At 37.7% G+C, this 13,845-nt stretch overlaps 1 protein-coding gene across 1 annotated transcript in view; it reads left to right on the top strand.

Annotated features, from left to right (window-relative positions):
- The window catches only part of sgg (glycogen synthase kinase 3 beta homolog shaggy), a 299,419-nt gene that overhangs the window by 204,037 nt on the left and 81,537 nt on the right, over positions 1-13,845 (top strand). Inside the window, exon 6 of the mRNA XM_090381919.1 lies at positions 9,866-9,972. Within this exon, the coding sequence (XP_090238045.1) occupies positions 9,866-9,972 (107 nt within the window). The remainder of the gene's footprint in view (positions 1-9,865; positions 9,973-13,845) is intronic.

The raw sequence follows: 13,845 nt of genomic DNA, 5'->3' as shown, positions 1-13,845 counted from the left end.
TCAGGACTTGCATAAATTTGGACTTCGGGGTCATCTCCCAAAATTTATTAAGAACTTTCTAGACAATAGATCGTTTCAGGTCGGATTCCACTCTTCTTTATCTCGAGCATATGTACAAGAAGAGGTAGTTCCCCAAGGATCAGTGTTGAGCTCCACACTCTTTGCCATTAGGATTGATTCTATTACCAAGTGCATACCTAACACAGTTGACACATACTTGTACGCTGACAATCTTGTCATGTCACATCATTCTCAAAATATGAGACTTATTGAAAGACAACTGCAAGGCACCATTAACAAAATAGTCTCTTGGGCCAAAAATAATGGATATCGGCTTTCTAAACCAAAAACGACTGCTGTGCACTTCTGTCGCAAACGTTCGTTACATCCGGATCCAGACCTTCAGATTCTCATTGTATTACTTTCCAACCTAGTATTAGATTTCTTGGTGTAATATTTGATAAAAAATTAGACTTCCTGGAACATATAAAACATATTTGTACAAGTTGTCTTAGAAAACTAAATCTTCTCAGAGCAATTTCTTCTATGTCATGGGGTGCAGATGTTACGTGCTGTTACATCTATATCGCACACTGATCAGATCCCAGTTAGACTATGGGTCTCCTGCATATGACTCAGCCAGGCCAAGTATATTGAAATGGCTCGATCCTGTACTTCACAGTGCACTAAGAGTTGCACTGGGGGCTTTTCGCACATCACCAATTTTAAGCCTCTATACCGAAGCCTATGAACCACCGTTACACCTTAGGCGAGAAACTGTACTACTAAATTATGTAACCAAAATCAGCAGTCTCCCACATTATCCCATGTGGCAATTCCTCTTCATGCCAAAATGGAGAGAAATCTATCAAACTAAGCTGTGTTACAACAAACCATCTGGCATTAACTTCAAGCTTTGATCACAAGCTGGGCCTGAAGTTTTCTAACACACTCCAGGATACTAGCATGGAAACCCAACCATGGCAATTGCCTCCAATACATATTGATAGACATTTTAAGCAATGGGGAAAGAATAACTTCCCCGATATCAACATTAGACAAATACATATGGCTCACTCCACCGAGTTTAGCAGCTTCATTCAACTATACACAGATGGATCCAAAACTGGTAATAAAGTTGGCACAGCTGTAGTACTACCAAATGCCACATCTCCAGACAGCTCCCACCAGAATGCAGTACTTATACTTCAGAGTTATATGGTATTCTACTAGCCCTAGAGAATATAAAAGAAGCCTTGTATGCAAAATCTTGTATGCAACTTTTTGAAATTAAGAGAGAACCTCAACAGTGGCAATCCAGCCTGAGACGAAACAGAAAGGAAGAAACTATTCTAGCCAGATTACACATTGGTCATACTTTCCTCGCTCATAGCTGTCTACTAACAAACAGTGACCCTCCAGAATGCAGCAATTGTTTATGCCCACTAACAGTAAAGCATATCATCGTAGAAAGCCCGCAATATCAAAGAACGGAAAACAGCTTTTTCCTCTAATTTTCACAATTAAAATTATTTAACACTACAGTGTGTCCTAGGAGATCAAGAGAACATGGATGACATTTTTCTTTTTCTAAAATTTATTAATAAATATCACCTTATCTGAACCCCTATCTCCTCTAAGAAAAACGAAGAAAATATCAGACAGCAATTAGTGAATTATAGCCTAAGTTGCTGATGCACCAATAAATCTAACAAACAACAACAACTTTACCCTTGATGGTAGTTACATCTTAAGTAAATCCCACATCAGTACACTGTGACCACTGTCACCTAGTGGTTTTGTTTATGTGCAAATTCTTAATGTATGAATAATCACTGCTGATAATCAGATCAAGGGAATTACTCCCTTTGGTTGCCTCTCAAACAAGTTGCTGTAGAAAACAATACTCCAATAAATCCACAAAAGTCTTGCTGTCGTGCAAGTGAGCAACCAACAAGTTTCCTTGAATATCTAGAGAGTTATCAGCCTTAAATTATCTCCCATTATGAGACATTCTGATTTACTGGCCCACTCTATTTCTGTGCACAATTTTTCGTTGTACTCATCAGAGTCATATTCAGCCTATAATCCACTCCTACTCTCATTTTCCCTTTCCCATTGTTTATTTCACACCAAACTGACTCAACATTGCACTGTCCATCTGTGTCAACTGGATGCATTACCTTAGATTTTGTGTTTCTTAACTAACAACATAACCCCTCCTTCCTACCCTGTCTGTCCTTTCTGTACACATTGTACTCCCCAAATTCTAATTCTGCACTGCTTATATCTGTGTGACACCATGTCTCTGATATACCAACAATATCTGCCTTTGATGTCTTGATCAGCACTTCAAATTCATCAGTTTTATTTACTATACTTCTAGCATTAGTGTACATACCAGTATACATGCACTTGTTCTTACTCTTAGTTACCCTAACACAGCCCATGTATTTACTTGTTCCATGATGACTCCCAGCAGCTCTTGAAGTTCCCAGCAACTTTTACCCTACACCCCAAATTCTCATAGACGCCCACCAGAACGCTGAGTTGGCACCTAATTTCTTCACAGTCTCTGCACCTAGCACACACAAAGACATCCTTGGCTAGATCATGTCCTGTTCTAGACAGGTCTGCGAACATTTCATGCATTGTTTTAGATTGTGATGCATTGGAGAATCACTCCCTATAGTTCTCCCCTGAGCCACAGCACTCTGGCTATTCTGCGAACGCTGCTTTGCTGCTCAGTCTGGGTCATGATTCCATTAAGTCTAATTTAATTAACAATGAACTTTAATAAGATTAATAAATTTTACTGATTAATTGATAATACTATAGTAATCTAACAGATTTCTAACACAGTGCTATGTTTTTTGCTATCTAGTTTTACGTTAACCTTATGCTATTCCATATCGTATAACAGTGGTTGCATGTTATGAACGTAAAATCTACGAACACTAAGTATTAACTTTCAAAATCGCTGTCTAATTTCAAAAATAAAGTACGGAGCTTAGCTAGAACTATAAAGCTATTTATAGAAAATAATTTAGTATAACAATTAAGTCAATAAAACGACTAAATATAAATGAAAACTTAGCGTTCACCGCAGCTGCAAAAATCTTGGTCAACATGGTAATAACCTTCTCAATGTCCATACCTTCATCCTTCACCAATACAATGGGGTTAGCACTGTACTCCTTGGGCCTCCACTTATAATATTAGTCCATGAAGAATATTGTCCATTAATAACTACTCTCTCTCTTCTCCCATTCTGCCATCCCTTTATCCAGAGCAGTAACTTGCTCCTAATGTCATGCAGCTCCAATTTGTACAGCAGTCTTTTATGTGCAAAAAAAAGCAGTCTTTTATGTGTATCAAAAGCTTTCCTCATATTAGAATATATGATATCAACATTATTTTTTTGCCTCCAATTCCTTTGATACTGTATCGTGGTATCTAATTAGATTGGTCAGACTAGATCAACCCGTTAACAAATCCATGCTGTGACTGCAGTGTAATTGCATTCCTCTCTAAATGGTCATGCATTGCTTCTTTAACTGGATACCTCATTACTTTTCCTGGAACAGAAGTTACACTAACAGGTCTGTAATTACTCCTATCACCTTTTGATATCCTTTTGTGAATTGAGGATACATTTTCTCATCCCCAGTCCATAGAGACCTTCCCTGATCTAAAGATGCTCTTCTGTTTATGGCTGTGGGTTTACTGCCTCCCTAAATATAATTGAATGCACCTTTTTTGATGTTAATCTTCAGCAATTTCTCTTCCACTTTCCCCTCAGTTATCACAAAATTATTTAGCTGCCTTTTAGATTTTGATAAATGTCTGGCATTTGTCAGTTTGAAATTTAATCTGTCATTTCTCAGCCCATCTGCCTAATTTTTCTAGATTTTGTTGCAGCAGCATGCATTTGGTATTGTCATTAACCACCCTTTGTCATCTGCCAACTTCGACCTAGAAAATCTAATAGACCAGCTACCATCTCCATTCTGCTTGCTCGGAGACTTCAATGCACATCGTTCGCTGTGGGGGTCTCCAACAATTGACAAGAGAGGTAAGCTAATAGAATCCTTTCTTGATGCTTATCAACTTACCCTTTAAAACACTGGCGAGCCAACCTACATTCATTTTTCTACTGGATCCATGAGTGCAATAGATCTCTCGATCTGTTCTCCCTCCATGTGTACTATTATGGAGTGGTCTGTTCTTGAAAACCCACTGAACAGTGATCACCTGCCAATACTCTGCAAACTCCAAACACGAGGAAACTCCCCTTCACTACATCGCTCCATTTGGAAATTCTGCTGGGCACACTGGAGTGAATGTGCCTCTCGAGATGATAAAATAATACAATCTCAGACCAAAGAAAATGTCACGGAACACATTACTAGTCAAATATTACTAGCTGCTACCATTGCAATACCAAAATCTTTACTGGGGAAATGGAAACACAGTAACTACTGGAGGAACCAAGATTGTACGCATGCCAAACAGGAAAAAAATAGATCTTGGAACTTATTTTGTAAATTCCCCACAACTAGTAACTTAATTAACTTCAAAAGACTGAAAGCAAAGTTCTGCCAAATAAGAAGGAAAGCAAAGAAAGATGCCTGGATTAGCTTTTCCTCAAGTATAAATAAAGACACAAACTGCAGAATCATCTGGAGGAAAATTCAAATGCTCAATGGCAAATATGTTCAGTCCCCATCTACAATACTAAATTGGAGGCGCCTCCGTAGCCAGGTGGGAAGGAGCAGCAGTGCGTAGCACACGCTTGATTAGACCGGGGTTCGAGCCCGTCACCACCAAATACGGAGGATGCGGAAAGGTCAGGGAATGACCACCGCATATCCCGGAGCAGTATGGCCTTAGTTGCTAATGCTCCTAAAAACCAAATAACTAACTAACTAATTAACAATACAGTAATACCCCGACACGCTACCCCGACTTACGCGAACTCGGAGTTACGCGGTTCTTGATTTTTTCGTTTGGCAACGCTGCCGCCCACTATCTTCAAGGTCGTTTTTCATATGTTATCGATATACGGTGCGACGGCGGAGATTGAGAGCGAAAGATGAACAAAATTCAACTTTGCTGCTTTTCTGTTTTTTATATCAGTGAAGGGGAAACACATTTCACCATAATAACGTAAAAACCAACACAATTCCAGCTATCGGTATAATCGCAAATGCAATTAGATCGAGTTTACTACCAGTTTATAACAGATTTCACTAGCAGAAACGCAACTGGATTTTTATTGTTTTATGGTAGTAGTAACCCCTAGAAATGTGAGGTGTTAATAGTGTATCTCTGCCTTTATGGTGTTGTTTATTCAGTTGCTACATGTGCGCAGCTTTGTTTATGCGTATCAAGCGTGCCTCCTCGTTTTGTAATTCTGCTTTATTCCTTAAAAATGAGTAAAATACTTAATTAAAAGGTGTGAAAAGGAAGCGTCCTGGTGAAGACACTGCAGATTCAGAGAGAAAAAGAAAAGCAATTATCGATAAACAGAGGCGGACTGGATCAAAAATTCTTACCCGGGAAAATTTATAGTGGCCTCACACTATGGTTTATGGCCAAAATCACACTGGCCCACCGGGGTTTCCCCGGTAAGGCTTATGGCCAGTCCGCCTCTGTCGATAGAGAAAAAATATGAAATTGTGAAACGCTTTGAGCGAAATGAAAGACCATGTGATATGACAGGCCTAAATGAAGCAACGGCGAAAAGCACATGACAATTGCAAACTTGACAGGTTGAAAATTGAAAAGGGCTCAATTGTAAAGGGCTTAAAAATTTTAGAAAACATAGACTCCAACGAAGAACGCGTTATAGCTACAAAGCAAGGAATAAAAAAATTATTAGCTTGCTACTAAGAAATTCTGCGTGAAAAAAAGAACGCGCTGTGTCGTCAGACGAATTTGTTAGATTTTATGAAGCCATCGACATCGAAATAACTTTTTAACGTAAGTCATTTGTTTTTTTAATACATATTTTGTATTAATATGTATAAAGAACTGCAATTTTATTAATATTTTTCTTCTAAACTAGTGTTTTTGTTAGTCCTTGGTCCCAATTAAGCAAAATTTATATGTATTTATATGCAAAGTTGTACCCCGACTTACGCGAATTCGACTTACGCGATTTTCGTCGGACCCACCTATCGCGTAACTTCGGGGTATTACTGTACTAAATTGGAACGGAAAAGAGTTGTCATCACCAGGAGAAATAGCAAATGTCTTAGCGGAACCATTTGCCAGCATATGAGCAATATCCACCTATAACCCAACCCTTCAACGAATTAAAAAAATCTGCAGAACAGCATAAGATAAATTTTTCTACATTAACAGAATTTCTAGGGGCACTCAATAAAACAACCAATAGTGCTGCTGGGCCAGATGGGGTCTATTATATAATGTTAAAACAACTCGACAACAGAGCAGCAAAAAAACATTGTTAAAATATTACAACCGTATTTTCTTAGAAAATACCTATCCACTCTCCTGGTGTAACTCAATTGTTCTAGCCTTCCCGAAGCCAGGAAAGGATCATACCTTTCTGCATAACTACAGGCCGATTTCGCTAATTAGTTGTTTAGGAAAAGTCTTGGAAAAAATGGTCCACAGGCGACTAACGTGGTTCCTGGAAGCAAACAACTTACTAAACAGCAGCCAGTATGGATTTCGAAAGAACAGGTCAAAGCTAGATGTGATAATAAAAGCAGAGGTAAACATCCGTAATGCCTTCATAAGGAGAGAACATCTAGTCATGATTAATCTCGATATTGAGAAAGCCTTCGATATCACCTGGCGATATGGCATACTTAAAGATCTCCATTCTTTCCGCTTGAGAGGTCAGTTACCTCAATTTATTCAAAACTTTCTACGCAACGGAACGTTTCAGGTAAGGTATATGAACAATTTATCCAAATCATTTGAACAAGAGGAGGGTGTACCGCAGGGGGTCCATTCTCAGTCCAACATTATTTGCAGTAAGAATTACAAATATGATATGGGAAGTACCAAATACAGTAGAATTGTACATGTTTGCCATTGACCTTATTATCTCTTGTCAATCCCAAACTATGAACACCATTGAAAGACGACTTCAAGTTTCCATACCTAAAATAGAATTATGGACACTACGGAATGGTTATTCTTTAGCAGAAAAAAAATCAACTGCAATTCATTTTTGTAAGAAATGCAAACTACATCCGGATCCAGAAATATTTAAAAAAAAAAACAGCCTGATTCCTATCACCAACAATTTTCGTCTGTTGGGATTATTTTTCGATACTAAACTTAACTTTGCTTCCCATATATCTTACCTTCGAACCACGTGTCTTAAAAAAACTGAACATCCTAAGAGCCGTTTCCGCTATGTCCTGGGGTGCTGACAGAAGCTCTCTCTCCTTCATCTCTATAGAGTTTTAATAAGATAACGCCTAGATTATGGGTCACCTGTCTATGACTCCGCTAGGAAAAGTTCGCTGTTACGTCTGAACACCATATAGCATAGTGCCTTTAGGATAGCTGTGGGAGCCTTCTTTTAAGATGGGGGAAGAACTCCCTAGCTAATACAAATTTTCAACAGCTCCATAAATCGCATTCCTGGGGAAACTCAGAAAAAGTACATATCTATACTGATGGTTCCAAAACAGATACAGCAGTAGGTGCTGCAGCAGTTTCTTCCACCTTCTCAGTAGCTTGTCACTTTCTGTTGAATGCAGTGTCTCTACTGCAGAATCAAACCCGTGACCACCAAATATGGAGGATGCGGAAAGGTCAGAAAATGACCACCGCATATCCCCTGAGCAATATGGCCTTAGTTGCTAATGCTCCTAAAAACCAAATAACATCTACTGCAGAATTATTTGCAATAAAACTGGCTCTAAATAATGTAAACCACTACCATATCAAGGAACCTTTGATATATACAGACTCCTTAAGTGTAGTCACTGCCATTCAATCTACATTTTCTCCATCTCACCCCATTCTTAAAGAGATCCAATCTAAGTTATTTTATTATCAAACAGTCAATCAGAAGGTTACCTTCTGCTGGATCCCTAGTCATGTCGGCATCCCAGGTAATGAACATGTGGATGATGCTGCTAAACATCCCGACTCTGGATCTTCCAGACAACTAAAAGTTCTCTACACCGATTACAAATCTATCATTAAAACAACATGCAGGAAACAATGGTCTCACCTTTAGAAAACTCAAATCAATAATAAACTGCTGCAGATAAAAAAAAGAGCTACAACTGTGGACATCTAATTCCAGGAGAAGCAGGCGACAAGAAGTGATTCTAGCAAGGCTCCACATCAGTCATTCGCATCCAACTCACTTGTATTTGCTTATGGGAGAGAAACCTCCTCAGTGTTTCTTTTGTCAGTCACAGCTAACAATAAAACACATCCTCATAGAATGTCCCCAACTTACAGAAACCCTTTCATATTCTTGGCAATGAAGCAAATTTCGAGGAACTGTTTAATTATTTGAAACACAAATCTGTATAATAAACTGTGATCATAGTGACAAGCAAATCATGAACATGCACAAATGGCGCAAGAGGCCCCTGTGCCAAAAAAATCCAAATACAACAGTAAACTTCGACCTTATGCCTGATATACCTTCATCAGTATCAAATTAATATATTAAACAGCAGTGGTCCCAGCACCAAACCCTGTGGAATTCCACTAATAACATTAGTCCATTAAGAGCAATGTCCATTGATAACCACTCTCTTCTCCGATTCAACCATCCCTTTATCCAGAGTAATAACTTGCCCATAATGCCACGCTGCTCCAATTTGTACAGTAATCTTTTATGTGCAAAAGTATCAAAAGCTTTCCTGAAATCCACTATAATATAATTTTTTTTTTTTTTTTTTTCCCCATTCAGTTCCTTTGTCACCACATCATAGTATCCAGTCAAGTTAGACAAGATCTCTCCTTAACAAACCGATTCTGTGACTGACGTATGGCTGCACACCTGTCTAGATGGTCCTGCCTCACTTCTTTAACAAGTTATTTTTATCCATTTTTTCCAGGTTTTTTAACCAGTTGCTTTAATCATTATTTTTCCCAGAACAGAAGGTTAAGCCAACAGGTCTGTAATTATTCATGTCACCCTCTGTGAGTTGGGAATACATTTGCACATCTTTGGTCCATGGGGAACCTCCCTCCTCCAATCCAAAGATGCCCTCATAATTGTGGCTAAGAGTTTGCTTATCTCGTTTTATGCATTCCTCAATATAATTGGTTAGATCTCATTCACCCCAGGTGCCTTTTTTATTTTTGACTTCAACAATTTCTTTTCCACTTTTCTCTGATTTATTGCAAAATCATTTAGCTCCCTGCTAGAATTTGATAAACTTCTGTCATCCAGTTTTCTAAAGATCCATCGTATTAATGAAGTTGCAAAATACCTATTCAGTTTGTTTGTAACCTGAGCAGGGTCAGCAACGGTTAAACCGTTGTTATCAAGTGGACCAATGTGGTTCATCCCATTCCGTCTAGTGTTTACATTAGTAAAGAATTCTTTGCTGTTTTTCTTTTCCTCCTTTGCCAAAGATTTCTCACAATCTATTTTGGCTTACCTAACTGTTTTGTGACTGGACTACAGTCAAGTTTATATCTACCATAGTCTTCTGTATAACCTGATAAGCATATTGTACTAATTAAGTGAAGTAATTGAGTGAGTTATAATTATAATGAAGCTTATTTAAAGTTATGTGATATTAAATTGCATCTCTCAAATATTTTTAGCTTTTTGAAGTTTATCATCATATTTTGTAATTTTCACATTTACTATTAAAAAAATGTAAAAATGTTTTAATTTTAGTGCAAAGCATCTAGTAAGGGGTGAACCTAATGTGTCATATATCTGCTCACGCTATTATCGTGCTCCTGAGTTGATATTTGGTGCAACTGATTATACAACAATGATAGGTGAGTGTTTTTGTAGTGATATTTTGAGTTTGTTAATTATTTATAAAGTTGCATTGGTTCAGGCTTTTTTTTTTTTAAAAAGGAATGTTAATAAAAACCAATAATAGTCTGCAAGTAGGAAGAAGTAATTCACTAAAGGGATACAGTTTTGGATATAAATTGTAATAAAGATTTTTTTTTTTGTCCTCTCCTTTTCCCATTATATATGGAGTCAGTGTTTTTTTATTGTTTTGGCATGCAATTTTTACGGCCAGATGCCCTTCCTAACGCCAGCCCTCACCCTCTATCCAGTCTGGGGATTTGCACATCCTCTGTATTTGGTGGTCACGGGCTCGAACCCTGGTCTAATCAAGAAGCGTGTGCTACGCACTGCTGCTCCTACCCACCTGGCTATTGAGGCGCCATAAATTGTAATAAAGAATAATAAGACAAAATGGATTTGTCTGAGTTATAATACTGGCATATATACTGGATGTCTGATCAGCAATTCCCTACTTTTATTTAGATGAAACTGTTGAAACAAAAGAGATAATAACAGTGCTAAAACTGTGTTGCTTGCTAATTATTTTCTTATTTTTCAGATAAAGAATGGATAACTGCTTAACTATCCAGGAGTCTAACACAACATACAAAGTGTGTACTCTAAAGATGTTGGCAAGCTGCACATGGAAAAAATGTAATATTTGATTGAAAAACAATTAAAAATTGTCATGAAAAGTTGATGACCACAGGTTCAGTTAAAGATAAGAACAAATGTAAAAGGCCTTCACTATTGGGGACAGGGAAATATGTTGCATAACTGATACAGAAACCCCATTATACTGAAGAATTTATATCCAAGAATTGTTTGCAGAAGACTGGACAGATGCTGTAGTCAGACAAAGCAGTTTTCCATGTTATAGGATTTATTGTTTGAGAACTCCTTTTACCGAGTTGGTTGGTTTAGTGGGTTATTCTTGGCACAAGAGCTACTGTGACTAAAATGTGCCCTGAAGGCTTTTTGTGGCAGTGAGAAGAATGACAAAAATGCAATCTGGTACAGAGTTATTTGGTTTAGCGTAATTGTAATATGATTTGTTGGTTGGTATCTGTTACAGAGTATCAGAAATGGTAATTGCAAATGCTTGAAGATGTAATGTGGCCAACTGTTTAACAGTAGGAAAATATTAAATAACTGATACTCATGCAGAATAATACCTTCACATTTCATACTGAATAGTTCTGCATGCTTGGCCTAATTAGTCACTTTTCTGGAAGGTGGTTAGGATGGCATGGCTATTTGAATAGTCTGCTACAAATTTTAATAGACCCACAATATTCACCTTCAAAGAATAAAAGGAAAGATGGAGGAGATATGTTGAAACACCTTGATGATTCAAGCACTTACACATGAAGGAATACGGCACTAGAAGAGCAAGAAAACATGGAGGAGAAAATATCTAAGGATCAATTCAACAGCATCGAAGTCTCTTAGTAATAACAAAGCACCAGTAATTGATAACATACCTGCAGAGCTTTCAAAATACAGTTGAGAAAATATGAAAAACAGCCTTATTTGAACTGATAAAGTCAGTATACAGGGATGAGCATTGGCCAGAGGATTTCTGCACATCAATCATAATTCCCATACCCAAGAAGATGTCACCAACAGTATGCCAAGACTACAGAGTCTTATTACCTGTATATCAAAAAGATTCTACTGAAAGTTATCAAAGAACGTATGGAGAGTCATATTGAACAATTTCTGGATGACTCACAGTGCAGCTTTCACAGAGGCAGATCGACGATAGATGCTATTGGAACGTTGGGTGAGAAAATGTATAACATGGGAAGAAACCTCTGTGTGTTTTGTAGATTATGAGAAGGCGTTTGATCGAGTTATCTGGAGAGAACTGTTCCCTTTTCATGAGAAAATCGAATGCAAGAAGAAGATTATTGGACTGATATATGACTTACATAGAAGACAAAATGCTGTGTTAAGAGTGAGGGGAGAACTAACAGAAAAAGGTAATGTTAAAAAGGGAGTAAGACAGGGATGCTTACTTTCACCTAGTCTGTTCATTGCTTTTGCCAAAGTGGTAATAAGGGAAGCACTTGGAGATTAAAATAGGTGAAAAGTACATACAGGCTATTAAGTTTGCAGATGATCAGGCCATACTGCTATGCTGCAAAAAATTATCAAACGACTAAATAAAGTGCTGAAGTATGGAATGAAGGTAACATTATGAAAACTAAGGCAATGATGATTGGTAAAAGGTTCCCTTCTGAATTGAGATCGATGGAGCAAGAATAGAACAGGTAGAGCACTTTAGGTATCTGGGGCAGTTATTTGGACATTTCATGTCAAACTGAGATTCAATCCAGAATTGCAGTGGCAAAACAATCTTTCAAGAATAAACTGTCCTTGATTACACAGAAGAAGATGTCACAAGAAATTAGGAAGAAGATAATAAAGATGTAGTGGCATGTGTATGAGCTTATGCAGCATCAGCCAAAAAAAAAAAAATCACACCATTCCCTCCAAATCCTATCCAGTTCCTCCTTAAATTTATTCAACCTATCAACTTCCACAACAACAGATGGAAGTTTGTTCTAGCAATTAACCACCCACTGGCTAAAGGCAAATTTCCGCACATCTATTCTACATCTGTCTTTTCTTAATTTGAATTTATGCCCCCTTAGGTTCGTAATCTGAACAAGTGGAAGGATTCTATCAGAATTCAGCGTCTCAACCCATTCAAGGCCTTATACACCTCAATCAGATCACCACGCAGGTGCCTAGTCTCCAGCCACTGCAATTTGCAGAACTTAAGCCTCTCTTGGTAAGAGGATCCCTTCATTCCCCCTCACCAATCTTGTTGCCCTTCTCTGTATCTTGTCAGTCGCACTATATGTAGCAGAGACATGGATTCTAACAAAGAGAGAGACAAAAAGAGACTTGAGGCGAGATGTGGTGCTGGTGCAGGATGTAAAAAATTAAATGGACTGAAGAAGTGTCAAATGTGGAAGTATTAAGACGTGTCCAAGAACAAAGGAAATTTTTATGTAGAATAAGATCAACTAGACTAAAATGGGTGGTCCACGTGATTCAACCTGGTAGTTTGCTTCTGGATGCAATGGAGAGGACTGTGAAGGGAAAAAGCCCTATGGGTAGACCAAAAAAAGACCTTCATCATGACGTTGCTAGATGAAGCAGGACTTCAAAACTTAGTGAGTGACTAATACAAATGGTACAGGAGAGACAGATGGTGACAGCTCATCAGAGGAACTGATCAGTCACAAGACTGAATTATTGATGATGATGACTATAAATTCACACCTAACACCCTGTATCTTTTTCATTTTAAGTCTGGACAAAGAAGAGGTGTACAAAACATATCCAAAGACTTCTAATTAATTGGAAGAAATAATAAACTAAACTGTTTAAATAAACAGTTCAGTTTATTATAATTAAATTAACTGTTTTTGGCCATTGTTCCAGCCAACTTTGTAAAAATAAGTGTTTGTATAATAACATTAAATATACTATTGACTAATGCAAAAACTGTTTCTTCTATACATGCTGTACTTTTGTTACCAAAACAGTATATAAAGAGCAAGCTATAAGGCACCCTTGAAATGCTCGAACAACAAGGTCGGGTGGACTTGGCGCATAGAAAAATCAGAGAATTAACAAGAAAGAGTAGTGGAATCTAAACAACAGCAATATGGGTTGAAAAGGGAATGACAGTACTGAACTTCGAAGAACAAAAGGAAATATGGAGGAGGAAATATCTAAGCATGAATTCAACACTGCCTTGAAGTCCTTTAGCAATAACAAAGCACCAAGAATTGACAACATACCTGCAGAGCTTTTAAAATACAGTGGAGAAA

Source organism: Mastigoproctus giganteus, chromosome 9 (genome assembly GCF_048544385.1).
Source record: "Mastigoproctus giganteus isolate SK-2022 chromosome 9, ASM4854438v1, whole genome shotgun sequence".
Lineage (NCBI taxonomy): Eukaryota > Metazoa > Arthropoda > Arachnida > Uropygi > Thelyphonidae > Mastigoproctus > Mastigoproctus giganteus.
Note: the sequence above shows the minus strand (reverse complement) of the source record. Positions and strands in the feature narration are given on the sequence as shown.